This window comes from Magallana gigas, chromosome 7 (assembly GCF_963853765.1).
Source record: "Magallana gigas chromosome 7, xbMagGiga1.1, whole genome shotgun sequence".
NCBI lineage: Eukaryota > Metazoa > Mollusca > Bivalvia > Ostreida > Ostreidae > Magallana > Magallana gigas.
In genome coordinates, this window is record NC_088859.1 from 12,158,279 (window position 1) to 12,176,005 (window position 17,727).

Below are 17,727 nucleotides of genomic sequence, written 5' to 3' on the forward strand. Positions count from 1 at the left end.
ACGAATGTAGAATATTTATTGCGACTATGTGCTCGAGTGCCATGCGAAAGTCTACGAATACTTAAAAATCGTACTGTGGGCATGATTGTTTTGAACATGCTCAAAACAATCGCCGCATTTGGCGATTTCTGAGATGAAGGACGAGAGCCTACGACTATCTCTATGATGAACCCCGAATAAGTGCGATTATTGAATTCGTACACTATCGTAGCTCAAAATCGTGACAGTGTGACGGGGGCTTTAGGGGAAAGAAGATATGGAGAGGGAACAAGACTACGGACAATGATCATGCCTTCCGATGTGCCAAACGGGCCTATAGAAAACACCTTAGATACAACAAATACAAGCACATCAATTCGAACATTACCGAGTGTGGAAAAGATGCAACTAAAATGTAGAAACTTGTGTTTGGATTGATAGGTAGAACTTATAGGAATCCGATGCCGCCGAACATAAGCAACGAATCATTTAAGCAGATGAATTTATCTCATTCTTTAAGTATAAAATTCTAACCATCTGGAAAACTTTAGACGATTTCAAAAATTTACCCAAATCTTTGATATAAGTGCACAATTGACTTTCAATATTTCGATTCAGTATCTGATGATGATGTGTCACGTGTGATCAAAAACTCAAAGTCCACCACCTGTCCAGCTCACCCAATGCCATCAAAATTGATTAAACATTTTTAAGGGGTTTCTAGTATTGCGAACAAATACTTTCATAGTTAATAATTCCATCATTGGCACATGACCAGAAATGGGCGTGTTCAACAGCATCACGTGGTTTCTTTGCGCAGTTGGTAATAGTCTTCATTAATTAAAAATCGGTATGTATCAATGCAAACGGTCAAATGACCTACACTGTCGGGGCACAAGTGGGATTGATGGAAAAATTATGTAAAAATATCAGTAATTGCAATGCTACATACAATGATAGAACAATGTAAATATAAGTAATAGAGAATCAGAATGATTCTATTAATTCCTCAACGAAACATAACAAAAGAATCTTTCATTGTTTTATTTTTCTCATAACACAATGACATAGGCTTACTTTTTACAATTCCAATATAACAAAAGATTTGCAACAATACAATACAGCACTGCTGTCAGAACAAGGGCGGATGTTACATAACAATTCAAAGGGACGCAATTCTGGGATCGACACAAAGAGGGGGAGTTACATGTACATCTTCCCTAGTCAAGGGTTTCTGATCGGGATCAAAAACCCTTTACTGGGAAAGATGAGGGAGGTGAGAATGGATAGCACACTTGTAGAATAAAGCTTTCCAAAAAGCTTTCAAAGTAAAAAGTAAAAACGGTTGATCCATATAGAGATGATTTGAACATATTGTAGAGCATGATTAATTCATTTCATAAACTAACTGTAGCTAAAATTATACAGAACCACACAGTAGCTAAAATGTCGAATAGGGGTGTAATTCATTTAACATTTTTGAATTCAACTGTTATATTTGAAAACTTTTACATACAATAAATACTCTGTAAGATACCAAATAAGAAAACATTAATGAAAATCTGGATTATGTGCATGTATGATAATCTCTGGCCAGTAAAACAATAAAATGTAATTCTGGGTATGATCAATCTACATAGAACTACATGTATGTGTATTAGTTTCTGTGGAGTAAAACGAGGGGAGGTAAGAAGTAACATGGTTAAACTCTTCTGTCTAAAGTAACACCCAGTTTTGCCAACTAAATTTAGAATATGCTATCTTTAAATGTGAGCAAGAATACAAATTATGCTTCTGCTAAATTCATACATACATTTTTGTTAATTTGTTAGAGGAGTAGAAATGGAATGTAAGAGATAAGAACATGGAGACGAACAAAGCACACAAAAAACAATGTAACATGTGATGAGTGACTAACACTATGTTAAACTTTTTTAAATCTCAATACCATCCACCTGTTAAAGATTATTGATCCACCTACCATTATTGCTTGTGATCAGCAGTTGGCTCATTACAGAACACAGTTATCAGCAGCATTCATTTTAAACTTATTCAACGCCAGAGCATGGAGAATATATAAATAACAGAATTTCAAAAAGCAAAAGATAATACTCTTAGCAATATTCAAAGCTTTATAGAAGACAAAGTTTTCATTTGACTTCAAAATTTGAATTCATTATGAACCCATTTTAGGTTTGAACCTACATGCATTTTACTTTTTTAAGTGATATAACTTAAATTTTGTCTTCACGATTTCAATTATAAATAGTTTTATAATAATCACCACGTTTGAAATAAAATGTACATTTAAATTTAATTTGTTTGAAAGCAGCAACTATTAATTACCGATACATGTGCGTATGAAGCTTTTTAAAAACAGCTATTGCTAACAGGTGACAATATGTTTGAAATTATCTCATTTTCTGTCATTGAACTGATAATAAACGGTATCCTAACCATTTCTGTAAAGATGTTATGAACACAAGCCATTTTGATTATAGCCAGGTTCCATAATCTCTTTCAATCTCACAACTGCCATTTTGTTATGATGTAGCACCCTTTAAGACAGCACTATCTCTCCAGTTTTTAACAACAATAGCATGAAGTGTAAAAACCTTTATGCACATTGGAATCCACAGAAATCCATTCACTTTTTAACTCATAATCCAAGTTAAGAGTTAATGTACTAGTATCCAAACACACAGAAAAATCCACACAGATTTTTTCCACATCAATAATTTACAGGAAAAACAAACGTTTGTATATTTTAGAATGTAAGTATGAGAGATGAGGATCTGATATGGCCCTGAGCAACAATCACTGCCCTTGTATGTAGATAAAATGTTGATATAGCTGCTCAGTCAATGAATGTGGTCAGTGGAGAAGATGTCCAAGCAGAATTATTTTGTCACCGAGAGTGAATCTGCCTGGATCTGTCCGACACAGTTCTGAAGGTAGCTGACAACTTGTGAACCAGCCTCTCAGAGGATCTCTCCATGTATTGGAGATCTTGATAACACAATGGCCTTGAACTGTATCCACACTGTCAGATTTTCGTTTTCAATACGTCCTTTAATTTTCTCTTCGCAAGTTCATACCTAAAAATAAAGTGAACAAAAATGTTTTTTTTATTACCCAGTTATTAAAGAGGAGATATGAAATGTTAAATTTTCAAAGAAAGGTGATTGGAACAGCTGTTAACAAAGACAAAGTAAGAGCAGCAAGGTAATATACCTGGCCCGTACTGTCCTGACTTCTCGGTCTTCGTCTTCCTTGAACTTCCGTAGAATCCCGAGTAACACCGGTTCTGGTATAGCTATCAACTGCTCCACCTACACAAAATAAAACAATGATTAGTTTAGCTTTTATAGATCAAAACATCATTTGACATTGGGAATTGTGAATAAGAGTTATTCCTCTTTGAACAGATTCTAAACATATCTTGCCTCATCTGGAAGGCTTTGTTCGACTTTGACAGGCTCTGCTATCTCTTCAATCACCCCCTCCTCTTCCTCTTCCTCCTCCTCCTCCTCCCTCACTGCCTGGGTCACTAGAGAGTTTTTCCTTGTGGTAATAATGCGGTCTTTCAGGTAAATCTTCACCCCTGAGGTCTCGTCTGGTCCCCTTGCTATTCTCTCTAACAAGGGATGGTCCGAGTCTTTTAATAAAATCTCACCTGTGAAAAAAACCCAGTAAATCATGAATTTCTAACACTCTATTTTTTAAATAAAATTTGGCAGTTTATGGAGAGGTACAAAGAAAATGGTTGCATTTACAGCATTTACTATCTTCAAGCAGTCAGAAGTACATATGTACAATCATATTCCTGTGTTTCAATGCATTAATGTTCAACTGATGTTCATATCTGACAGCTAATTGCTTTAGTGCAACTATGTACAATGTCACAAACTGTATTCTAAGCATTTTAGCAAAAACCTTTAACCCCTCCTGAAACAAGATCAACATCATGATGCCTTAAAGGGACCATGAAGCAGTCAAAATGATTTTTGTTGTATAAATCACTGCAATGAGACAAAGGTCAGACCGCCTACAGCAGAAGATCTATGAATGTGCAATACTAGGCGAGATAACGAGACTCATCTTTCATGGAAATAATCTCCATATCTACGTGTACTTTTTCCTTAAATGTGCCTCTTTTTATGAGTTTTTTTTAAATTAATCCCTTTGAGTGCCACAGAATAGCTTTGTATTTTGACCTTTTGCGACATGGAAATTTACATGTAGTCTCAATCACTTTACTTGACATGTGATGCAGGTGAAGGAACAATTGCTTTTAAATTCTTTTCTCTCCCTTGTTAGCTTATTAATTTATACACTTTGTTGAAATTTACTTTTGCCTTCTGACAATTGATTCAAGCCAATCTTACAATATGCAATAATTATGTATAATGTAATTATTAGCAGTAATTTGTTGCCGCTTTACCAACCTTCTTTCTCTGACACAAGATACAGTGAGTATTCTTCTGGCTGATTCTCTATCTGTAAATACAAGGAACAGCGGTCAGTAAATGTACATGTAGTAACCCACAGAGCATATCTTACATTGGATAAGTACAACCATCGAAAACATACAGCATGATCACCTAATACATGTACGGTAACTGACTGCATAGTAAGGTTACAATGGCTACGTTAATTCTTACAGCACATTCAGTGAGTCCTTACCAATGGATCATATAAATGTAGCTTATATTTATATTTCTAATAATCCCGTAACAGAAAGGCGAAGAATTACTATCACAATGAATTATCTACTACATTGTAAATAAATTATCAGCCTAACCAAATCGTAATTTTTATGCACATAACATTCCAATAAAAGGGATGATAACTACTCTCTCTCTCTCTGGCCTATATACATAGAGCAATTTGACATCCTGACCTTGAACTTTTCCAGCAGTGTTTTGATGACCCCATAGGTAGTACATTTACTGTCCACCGTGACACTGGTACAGCTGCCCAGTACAGGGGTGAACACCCTCGTCTGAAACACACACACAGCTTAATATCACACAACCATCTCAGATTCACATATACAATCATTTCATGAAAAATAGATTTACCAGTAATATATTATAAAAGTATAAAAAGAGCATTATTTGAATATGGTTAATTCACATCTTCATATACTGTCAACAAAAACATTGAGTAATTAAACACTTTATCTAAATATGCATTATGATTTGCAATATATCATCAAATGTAATATAATTTGTTCACCTGAAGAAATCAAATACATGTAATAAAGTTTGCAAGTAAAAGATATATATGGTGCACTTACATCAAAGTTATAGATATGACCATTAATTGACGCCCGTTTCCATTTATTGGGTCGGGAATCACCCCGGTAGGCCACCGTATTAAACTTTTTGATGTTCTTTTTTCGCAGCACGACGCCATCTGGTGGTGAGAATATGACACTATCGTCCACGCCTCTACTGACACGGGAAGAGACTGGCTCAGGTGACCTTGACCTCTGTAACAGAGAGGGAGAAGGTCAAGAGAAAAAAGGACTCTTTCAATCACATAAATTCTGGAAAGTGATTTGGTAATGGTAAATTGCATTCAACATGTCAGTAGAAAGTATTATGTAATGCAAAATCTTCTATGTGTAGTTTATGCTGAAAATGAAACCTAGTTATCAACAAAAAAAAATGGCTGGAACTGGGACTTATATACATTCCTTGTTGGAGGAATTAAAGACTTTTTAATGTCAAACTTGCAATCCCCGAGTCCTAAAAGGTAAAAATAGTTTGGTAACCATGTAAAATGGTATTCACTTCAGTCATATATATATATATACATGTTATTTTTTGTGCAAAATTTTTTCTGTTTTATAATTATGCAATTATGCTGAAAGTGTATACAGTACATGTTAATCCAAAACTCCAATCCTGGATGGTAGATAGGTACATTTAATTTTCTTAATTTTGGTTCTACAATAAATTAACTCTCTCGCCAATACAAATCAAACTTACATGTAATATCAAATTTAAGAAGGCCTGACAATTATCTTAAATAGAGTTAACATTTTAATATTTGTATTGAAAACTATCTGAGCTTTATTTAATTATATTACTTTAAGAAATTCATACATGTGTATCACTGAGAATAAAAATTTTCTGCATTTCTGTGTATTAATAAGGGAAGGAAATGAAGACTCAGAGGGTTAGGGGCACCCACATTCAAAAACTCTACACATTAAGTACATGTAAACTGCTAACACACTCCAAAAAATCTAGCGGGTATCAATTTGGACTTCTGGTTTTTCTCCTGACAAGTAGGTCACTTCCTGGTCTTCTGTGTGTACATGCATGCAAACACCGAACATATGCTCGATCAAAGTCAACAGATTCTTCACTATTTCTACACGTAGCCAGGTTTTATGAGAACAGAAGATCAATCTTAACCAATCAAAACACTTGGAACATTTAAACCAGTCTGAATTCATCGCATGATAAGCATGTGTGACAATTTAGAAAAATGAACTTTGAAATCTGTATGAATACTGTCCATGACTTTTTCAAATGAAGATTCCTGACTTTCTATTTGATGTGACATTTCTTATTTCTGTTCCCCAGACACATTCGTTGCAGAAATAACATTTCTCGCAGACCATGACAAATCAATACTGAAGCTTGATCTACTCAAGAAAAAAAAAACACTAGGGAAAAAAATAACTCGATCAAAGTCCTCCATTAAATTGTCTACAACCATGTGAATATCATCTATACTCTCATTTAAACATCCAATCAAAGCAGCACGATTCAACTAAACAGTATTATATATCAAGTGAGGTCTATTAAACATGTAAACAATTAAGTCATCTTGATGTTGTTATAAATAGACAGAAAAAATGCAAGCATACAAATAGCTAGCTTTCTAAATACTGTACATGTCAAGTGATATTTTATCATCAATATCTTACACTGTACACAATATACACTGTATGCCATTTCTACAATTTTTATTACTGGTAGTTAATTATATATATTAACTACCAGTAATAAATATATATATATAACAAATTTTTGGTTATTTTGTAACAGAGCATGTACAAAATTCATTTATTTGCGTAATTAAATTTTATCCAAAGACTGAATCTGTTATTCTCATTCAGCAACAAGGTGAGGGTGGCCTCACTGAACAGTAGTAAGTACACTACGTGTTTGGATAAAATGGACCTTGAACTAGATTTATGGCCTTGAACTTTAATGGCAATTTACTCTTTACCTTGACCTAAGGTATTTAAAAAACCACAGTGACTCATCTTGTATAATAAATAATACCGGTAGTTTAAAGATTTGGATGGAAGTTAACGTTTTAATCAAAGGATAACTTTTGGTTAACAAAAAAACATAAATTTTCAGGGATATAAACATATATGTCACAAAGGTGTCTGTAGATTTTACCCTTTATATTGGTCTTATATACAGAAGAAAAAAATCATTACCCTCAGGTCGGGTTTTATGTCTGGTATTCTGTCTCCAGGGATAAAACTGTGTCGCCATGACGTTGGAGAGGGGACTGATGGGACATCATCAAATTCCTGTAACCTGATTGGTTGGACTACTCCCCAGTAAATGCGAACTGGTCCTTCTATCACTAACTGGTCGGTACTCTAAAAATAGGAAAAATAACATATGTACTCACCAAATATTCAATGTTACGCGTAACATCCTCAGTCTATCATACTGTAATCATTTTAAAAGATCTTTACATGTAAGGGGGTGTTGGGAGGGACAAACTTTCTTCCTATCATTTTATCACCTAGGTAACAAAGAGCATGCTGGGAAGCATAGGATGGACTGAGAGAAGATTCCATCAAAAAACAGGCTCTTTGATGTCCACTACAGCTCCCCCAAACATCCCTAGATTTGTTATTTACAGTAAACACTTCACAGTGAGTTTAGCCATCTTCAGACCAGATTTCACAACATATCTCAGACACAGATGCATTGTTCGGATCATGTATCTCAAGATTTTAGTTAGCAAACACCAAATGGACATGCTGCTCCAACGATAAAGATCCACTCAATTTCCTATCTTGTAAGAAGGAAAAAATCCTAGAAAATGAGTTTGTTGGGTCGACTGCAGAATTTTGGCAGTACCTGCATGTTGCTGGCAGTGTAAATTGTGCGCCAGATAGGTAAACAAATACTGACCCCTAATTGGCATGCTTGTAACAATAATGAAACACAATGCTAAAATTGTTTTTGTTTATTATATTGGTTTCATCCAAACCATATGTCACAACATCATGGGAAAATTGTGGATTCCAAAGAGAAAAAATTGCATGAGGATTCCCATTTCCTATTGTCATTTACATTTTGATAGCTTCCCATGGGTTCATTAATCTCACTTGTGACAAATGGAATGAAAAAATACAATGTACGAGTATATACGCATTGTGATGATATTACCAATAACAATCAATTATGTATACATATAGAATAGAAGTTCAAGTATAATTAGACTAATTGTGTTTCAGTATAACCACCAAGTTTTGGATTTTTTTTATTTTAGAAATCCACCATGACAAAGTTAAAATGTTGGGCTCCCATCTGAATAATTCAAACACATTTAAATTTTCTACACGGTGTATTCATAAGAAGATTGCAAATTGAAGGGTAAAGTCTATGGGGTAAGATGGTTCTGCCTAATTTCTGAATGCAACTTAATCCTTTATTCAGGTATTCATACAAACCTTCTTAATGGTAAGAGACTGCCTCTTTTTGCCTTCATAGAAAGCATTGAATTCATCGATCTTCTTCAGAAGCTCTCGTCTGGAAAAAAAATAAACTGAATTTTAATGAATTTTAAAAACATGTCATTAAAACATTCACTATTAACCAACAACATGTACTGAAAAATTGCTCACTGTTTCTGTATTTCTTAACTAGGTAACACGCTCAATGCCAAACAAAACATTCATAAAATTACTGTTATTGCTTTTCCTTGTGCTTCAGTGTTAGTGTTTTAGATTTGTGTCTATTCAACAAGCAAATCTTGGTCAAAACGCACATACAAAACAGTAGAATTCAACAGTAAGAACAATAACAAACAAGGAAATCAGGTAAACATCTTCAAAACATTCACAATTCAAACAAATTACAAACATACAGGACTGACAAGTAGTCTGCTGTAGAGGAATGCAAAACACAAACAGGTATAAAAAGTTCATCAAATCGCAAATCTGGCTGGCTGTCACATTTCATACTTACTCCGCCAAGTCGATCAAAGTCTCCTGATCGTAATCAAATAATGTCTCCATTTCAATCCTCGAAAACAATCAAAGAACAGACTTATATTCCCTCATTCAAAAAAAAAAATGGGCCTCATAAAATAGGTCATTTAGAAGACAAAATGTAAAATAGCTTATGATTCGCTGCTAGACAGTCGTGTAAAGATAAATCTATAAAGGCGATCGCGACAGTGTGTGTGTATATTAAAGGCCTAACAGTTTCATTCAGATATTGGCTCCGCTAAAGGTGCTTCCTATCAGCATGTAATGGGAGGTCAAGAATTGATAGGGAGGGAAATAAACAGCTTTATCCCACCTACAATCACCTGCGATCACAGGTATACAGATATAACCTACTGCAGGGCCACTCAGGTGTGTGAAAATTATTTGAAATGCATGACTGACCAAATTCTGGCAAATTTCGGGTCATCAAATGCCGTAATTAAATCACTGTTGATAAGACTCAGCTGATTGGCTATATTATCAGTGCTCACCTAAATAGCGTTCAACATGTAATAACAATGGTGAAAATGTGCTATTTGGGTTGGCATTTAAATGTATGTCAAACTAAAGTTAAGCTGACCTTCTGAACTGTCTGCACAGTACAGTGTATTATCTAGCCTAGACTACATCTGAGAACTAGTTTGTACAGAAGCAATTGTTTCTACTGTAAATCATCTTGGACATGTTATTATTATGGGAAATATTCTCAATTACTGTTTCATGGGATTAAGATGGATATATAATAGACCTGCATCATTCATATTTTCCACCCCACCTGTCTTGGCTGAATGTGTCATGCAAATTGAATGGCAAATATTTCAAATAATATGTTCATACAGAGGAATTAAATTCATTTCTTAAAAGAATAAGTACAGTTTAACTTTAACATCTTCAACACTCAGTCTAATACATTGTATCTCGAATACACAGATATCTCAAAGTTTTTAAACAGTCCCATCTAGTTCAAGATAACGAAGTTTATCTGCATTGTATAAGCGTAGTTTACACATGAAACTTGGTAGAATTTAAGAATTTTGAAAATATACCGGTATATAAATCTTCCAACATTTACATAATTTAAGCCTACAATTTTTCCTCATGTACTTCATTGACTGCCATTGACCAACCCCCTTTGAATGAACAATGGCATTCTTCCCAAGGAGCAAACAACCTGAACTTTGATATGATTGAGGCTGAAGACAACAGAAGGAGATGTGGCCACAAAGAATTCCAGATACTGGGCTATGTAGCTCAGTGGTAGAGCGCCTAAATGGTAATCAATGCAAGGATCCAAGTTTGATACCTTATGCAGACACATATCATTTTATTCTTTTAAATCTAACAAATAATGGGATCGGAAGGATGACAATCCTTCAGTTTACATTCACAAGACAAATTTTCCCCTGTAAGATCTTGCTTTAATTGGTTTAAATATACTGGTACTATACCAGTTATCGGCTAGGACCATTTATCAGCTAAACTGAGAGTTCGGGTTTATAGCACGCGACAATCCAAGATTTTTTAATTCAGTTGTCTGTTTCAAATAAAGAAAAGTCAGTTTGCTTGAAAACTTTCTTGAATATGTTTTATACATGGTGAGCTTAAACGATCATTGTTTACCGCTGATTTACATCTTTGCATTTTCAGCAGTGGGGGATGTGGCGTAATAAGTTAAAAACAGAATATTACCTCTTTGTCATACGTTATTATATTCCTTCTTTGATTTTGACATATAATATCAATACATATAACATGTATAAACAAAAGGAATTCACTAATTTCCGAGAGGTTCATAGCGCAGTTGAATTATTATTGCACAATTATGTATTGAATAGTCTACGATTTTGTTTATTACCGTATGATATTATACGAATAATTTTATATATGAGTTTTGTTTATAATGTATCATAACCCCGACTACTTTAGTCTAGCTGACCCCACAATTTTAGGGGCATATTTATTATTCAAATTACATTTATACTCTGTCCCACGTTTTTGCTTCCACCATTTTTTGCTTGATATTTCAATAATAGTAAATACCTTTGTGCTCAAACTACGTTCTGTTTTGAAACGCCCCCTCTACCGCTTCAGGTTTCAATACACATCCAAAAATTGAAAGTCTACTGAGATTTTGCATTGCATCAGCCATTAATTAGCCCGGATGATAATGTTAAAAAATTGTGTGATGTATTCTGAGTGTATTCCGAATGGAGAAAAGATGTAAACATTTCCCATTACAAATCTCCGTAAGAAAATTGTTTTCGTTCCTATGAAATTTTATGAGTGAGTAGGGATAATTGTTCAATGAAGATATTTTGGATATATTCCCTTTCATCGATTTCAATTGTATTTGTTTCACAGGTATGTGTATTTTTATTAAAAATCATCAAAAATTGATTTTTAATAAAAATAAGCAACAACTTGGGACAGACTATAGCAGAGTATAAAATCAACATGTACAGGGATTTTACTATGTTATAATCGCAAAGCCGATAACTGATACAGTGAACGTAAAAACTCGGCAAATTCAGGGCGTGCTAAAAAGCACAAAACAAGATGTTTTGCGTTCTAAATAATGATATAATCTAACAGATTGATAAATAAGGAGTTCACTGTTTAAAGTATGTCAAGTTTTATCCGAAAATATAAAGAAATAAGGAAATACGAAAAGAAAACTTTAAATTTTAGCCAATAACTGGTTCAGTGCCAGTATATGTACTAAAAGACCTTTAATTGTTGACATGAAGATCAATCACTACCAATTTTGTGATTTTCCCCATTATTTCAAGATGTATACTGCTTACTAGTGGTTAATCATTTGCTATAGCCATTTTCTTGTAAGAAAGGGGGTCATCTAGGCTAGTGCAAGTTGGTCATTAGGTGAAGGTCAAAAGATAAACACTGAAGTGAATGGCCAATGCCTACATCTTGATTCTGCATATTCTACTCAAATCTCTCCTACATCAGATTGAAATAATGTTATGTAGATGACCATCATAATTGAACTATTAGTATTACACTTATATTTCATCTATTTATTTAGAAATGACCTTGGTATAGGGGGGTGAGAATCAGATACAACGCACTATATAATCCCCCCCCCCTCCCCTCCAACATACACATATTTCGGCAGTAAGAAGAATGCAAGCCTATGTCGGTAATTAACACGTTAAAAAGACTACACAGAATGTCAGATCTGTGCCTATTGAGACCCAAACAGTGCCAAACTGACGAGATAGGAGATAAACACGGGCCTGATGGGGGCAGAAACATCACCTGAAATACCTGGATTTGGTAGGTAAGGCACAACGATATACCTGAATGATGTACAAATACGGAAGTGTTCATAGACAAAACCTATTTACCTTTTCATTTTCTGTCTATCTGGTTTTCCAAACTCCTAAAACCATCACCAAAAACAAATGTGAACGATAACACAACTGGCGGAAGCTGGGATTGGGGAGATTTCCGGGTCAAGGGGAATAACTCGCGCAATGATTCAACTTTATGAAGTGGCGGACGTAGTATTTTAGCCAGTGTTTATGAGACTTCCTCGTCGATCAAAACAGCCTTTATCAATTTAACTATGTAAAGGAAATAAAAGCTTGTCGTGTAATCCCCGCATTACATCTGTTAGAGAGAGAGAGAGAGAGAGAGAGAGAGAGAGAGAGAGAGAGAGAGAGAGAGAGAGAGAGAGATAATTTATAAATAAAACCGGTACTTACTCTCTGTGGGTATATTTTCTCTGTACTTCGCTTTTATTTGGAGAACCATTACAATTCTGACTATCACTATCAGGTTCAGACATAAAATCAAACTCCATGATTTGATTTGGCGCGCCCAGTCTCGTGGGTCGTGAGTAGTGGGAGTGAAGTTTTTCCTGGGGACTGGGGCTTGGCCAAGACGGACTCCCGTTACTGTGAATCATTTGACCACTTTCGAACACTTGTTTCAAGTCAAAGTCATATTCCCCGTTATATAAAGTTCCATCCCCGTTTCTCTTGAAATTCGCCGGTGACACCACATTGGATCCGTACCCCATCATCTGGGGCCCGAACAGTCTGGCGTAACACGGTTTGTGGCAGTAGGGCAATCCCTTCCTCTGAGGAAAAAAACAACAAAGTAAGAACCCAACACGAGAGCACACATATAACAATAGGCCTACATGCATATCAAACAGCAAACAAATAATCAACTTTATATGAGTTATCATTTTTATAATATGACTAGGATCTATTAATTAAACAAGCTACAAACACAATTCATTCAAATCATGAAACAAGGTTCCCTCAAAGTTCTTTACATTTTAAAAATTGAATTTAATCAAATTCTAATTTTGAAGTTGTCAACAACAACAGAATAATTATGATATGGCTAAAGGTGCAAGGTCAAGATTTCATCCAACCTCATAAACCTCTAGAAAAATATCTTTTAAGATAAATTAAAAGATGGAGCTCTCGATATTGCTTATAATTTGACATCTGAATTTGAATAAGCAGTAGAAATTTTAAATTGTTATTAGGGTTGTAATATGAAGTCTCAAATTTTCATACCATTTACACTGAAATCTCCTCTTTAACTCTAAAACCAAATCAACTTGAATAGTTTATGTAATGTATGTTTAGAAGGGGTATTATTCATATTTTAATGAAAAGAAAAATAATTAAAAGTACTAAGTAATTGATTATTAACTGATTACATGCTACAAAGTAATCGATAACAATCGATTACATGACAAAAAAGAGTGTAATCGATTAATAATCAATTTCACAAAATTCCCCTTTGTACTAGTAATCGATTAATAGTCAATTACACGAAATTCCCCTATGTAGTCGATTATTTTAATAATAATAATAATCTCTACGCAAAATTCAGTATTGGTTTGTAGACTCCAAACCCAATGCAAGGTTTTAATTGAATATATACCAACCAAAAACTTAATGGTTTCCTATCCTTTATCAGTCTTTAAACTAAATATTTTTTTTTACCAGAAACCAGTCGTATTTTTGTTCTCATATAGACTATGTGTTCAGAGCCTACACTACAGACCAAAACACGTGTAAAATTTTTCCATTGAACCAGTGACAAGAATATTGCGTGTTCAGAAGTTGATTATACAAACCAATATCTGATTATTGTCTGGGAGCATGAGTACTCTTTTAAGTGTGCGCGGAACATATTGAAAATTGTCTGACGGTCCCGCAGAATGCGAGACTTTGTCATGTGTATTGATCAACATCAAAACAGCTGAGAAAGGTTCGCGGAGATTTACTTCACTGCAAGCTAGGTTATGTACACTTAGAGCCAAACTCGATAACAACGGGACATAACAGAATGGAAAAACAATAAAATTTAAATTCCTTGCATTGTCATCAGGTAAAGATATTCTTGTTTTACAATTAAAAAAAGCAAAGAGAGCAAATTATAAAATGAAAATCAATGAAACATGTCTATGACTTCCTAGTACAAATATATTTTTTGCTCCGTAATAAATTGATGCAAAAATTACATTATTTGAATATTTCATTACTGTTTTACCTCTGCATGTTGACCAGGCGAAAGAATTTTCCCACACTCTTCACATTTTAAACAGTTCGGATGCCAATTCTTTCCAAGTGAAGTTTTTCTCTCAGCTAAAAGGACAAACAAATCATAGAAACTTTTGTCTTCATAAAATAGTTATTGACGCTGACGAGAGAGAGAGACAGAGAGAGAGAGTTTTAAGTAGAACGTCTATGTTATCATTGAGGTACATCTGGTATATTATAGATTTTATCATTTTATAGATTTTTTTTTTGGGGGGGGGGGGGAGGGGGGGGGTCTACATGTACATTTGATCATTCATTCTTTAAGAATTGTCGAATTCGCAACCATTACAGAAATAGTTGGAAAAGGATATTCAATTTGTTAATAAAATATAGAGATAAAATATAGAGTCAATAGTGCCAAAGTTATGTCAACTGTCCAATATTCCATTGTGGATCTACGTGTAATACGGACCCAGATATGTAAAAATGTACACATCGGTATCGCTCAAGCGCGGAATCTGCCTAATATAACAAAATTAGGTTATAGACTTATTTACATAACAATCTGTTATATTTATAAACTTTGTTGGCTTTTCTTGATAAACGTGTTTAAATGAGAAAAGTTGCCTATTAAATTCTACATTTTATCTGTCGACGCCCTGTCGTGTTAAATGATACTATAGGCCAAGTGTCTACCTGCGTAGATTAAAGAACACTTTATAATAATTTCAGGTCGCGAACTGTAAACACAGGTGACAAAGTTTATTGCTTTCCTACAAAGTGTATATACGTTTGTAAACTAAGCAGCGACCAACTACCATTTTCTCCCTCAAAAATGATACTGCACCTATTAAAATGTCTGTTTTGCGAATACTGTCGTGTTTTATTTGTAGGAAGATCCAAACACTGTTACGACAGGGATGTTTTTGTGTTTATTTTATGAGTACAACCACCGTCAAATCATGCGGACTAATTAATGGTCCACTACGTCAGCATTCATTTGTCAAACTGCTTAAAACCGACGTTTTACACTGCAGCACACGTTCACTGTCACCCCCGGGGATTTCGCCGGGACCCCTGGTGCACTGGAGACGTTTAAGGGTCTCGATTGCTTAGAGCTCGGGTTTTAAAAATGTTTCCTGTTCAAATAGTTAAGTGTTACTAACACACCGCGTATGAAAGTCTATTGATTTTCAATCAAGACTTTTGCGATAACCTTTTGAATATTTTATCAACATGGTGCACGTTTTATTTCTTTTACCAAACTAAATTAATGCACCTGTCTTCACTTTGCAGAAATGAAAGAAAATATCTAAAAGTAACAAAAGAGCACAGAAAAGTTATTTTTATACAGTTTAAAATATTTGCATAAAGTATTAAGGCCCGGATTTTACAAGTTGTAGAATAATGAATTGGGCTGTCTGCAAAATGGTGTCACGAATTCAGAAAAGACTTACCAAAATACACCGTTTTGCCACATTTTGGACAACTGCTCATGCTGATAGTTGATTCAGACTCGGACACGATCGATTATCGATTCCTGATTCATCTCTAATCCCTAGCACAGTTTCCAAACTGGAACATAAACATCATAAAACGAAGAAGAATCGCAAGGCTGACAATTGGACTTCCCTGAACTGTGTTAAGGAACCGGTGGCATTGAGAAACCACAGAGCATGTCGATAAGACACACAGTATTGAAATCGAACAAAGTGGGTATTCAAGTCCACACGTAGAGCCATAAACAGTTCAAGTATATCAGTTTTAAAGGTCCGGGCACATGAACATTGACCGGGTTTCGTAATCTCTATTCAATGGCATGTAAGCTGATCACAGTTGTACAATTTTATTTTACATATCCGTTCCTAGTTTTTTCTTCCATTGAGTTGTCAAGCCTGTGTAGTCTTATGCTATTTCACGCTCCTTTGGGCCCTAAATCTCATAACTTGTCGAGGTATTTCGAGGCCATGGGTTGCTCATTTAAACAGCTACATGTATGGGACGAACGTTTCCGTCTCGTTGCAACATCCATATGAAATACGACACCGTGTTTGTATCCGATTTCTCCGCCATAAAGAAGGCAGAACTTGCTGTTATATGAATTACCACGCCTGACTGGGACAGGAAGGGATGTCCCGCTACAATACGCCGTGTTTAACGCTTGCAATCCATTTTTTCAATCAATACGTGGATTACAGACAACCGTTTTCGCGTCCCTTTGATCATGAAATTAATCATGAAATGAAATAAAAAGGTGAATGTGATTTGACTGATGTTTGGAGTTTTCGTTACATTGATTGAATATTTGTTTCTGAACGTCCCATAGAGATTATTTGTTTATGACACGATCACACACATGCTACGCAGGATTCACACTACCTCTTTTTCTGTCACTTGTGATTAACAGAATGCATGGAATGGTAAAACATACAAATACGTCATATCACTACATATATATTCTATATATAGACTATTTTCGAATTGTCCTACGAAGGAATAATTACGATATTTTCTATAAAAAAAACGAACTTATCTTTTCACTGTTTTATAAAACACAGCCAAGAATTCAGTAAATCTCCAAACAAATCTTTGAACAACCATGGCTGAGAGAATAGAAATTATCATCAAAATCAATGGATTCTCTTGCAACAATAGATCGAGATACCACAGTGAGTAATGTTCACAATTTTTGCATCATCGTTCGAAACGTCTCAAGTGACAATTACTCTCCTAACTTTGACCCATCCAGGTGTCCATGAAATTCAAATTGGTTCTTGTGTAGTGATAAAATGACTTGATGGAAAACTCTCTTGGAGATTATATACCTATCCATGCTATTATTGTTTTAAAGCTATTTATCTTCTAACGCAAAGACTTGACAATCATGTGCAAGAACTGTGAAAAGTGATTTCGTCGAACCATCTTAGATGAAACACTGTGCCGGATAATTAT

The 17,727-nt window shown here is 34.8% G+C and overlaps 1 protein-coding gene across 2 annotated transcripts; it reads right to left on the bottom strand.

Moving 5' to 3' along the window:
* Positions 1-1,009: 1,009 nt before the first annotated feature.
* On the bottom strand, positions 1,010-17,101 carry LOC105338286 (ras association domain-containing protein 2). Of its 2 annotated transcripts, XM_066065556.1 has the most exons (12): positions 16,233-17,101; positions 14,786-14,880; positions 12,973-13,349; positions 9,225-9,281; positions 8,708-8,786; positions 7,454-7,621; positions 5,282-5,476; positions 4,883-4,984; positions 4,428-4,479; positions 3,426-3,655; positions 3,214-3,311; positions 1,010-3,077 (listed from the first exon to the last, which is right to left on the bottom strand). In XM_066065556.1, the coding sequence occupies exons 1-12, from the start codon at positions 16,270-16,272 to the stop codon at positions 3,026-3,028; spliced, it is 1,545 nt and encodes a 514-aa protein (XP_065921628.1). In that variant the 5' UTR covers positions 16,273-17,101; the 3' UTR covers positions 1,010-3,025. The 2 variants fall into 2 exon arrangements, with proteins under 2 accessions (XP_065921628.1, XP_011441633.3); XM_011443331.4 differs by lacking the exon at positions 9,225-9,281 and having other exon boundaries at positions 16,233-17,092.
* Between the last annotated feature and the right edge of the window lie 626 nt (positions 17,102-17,727).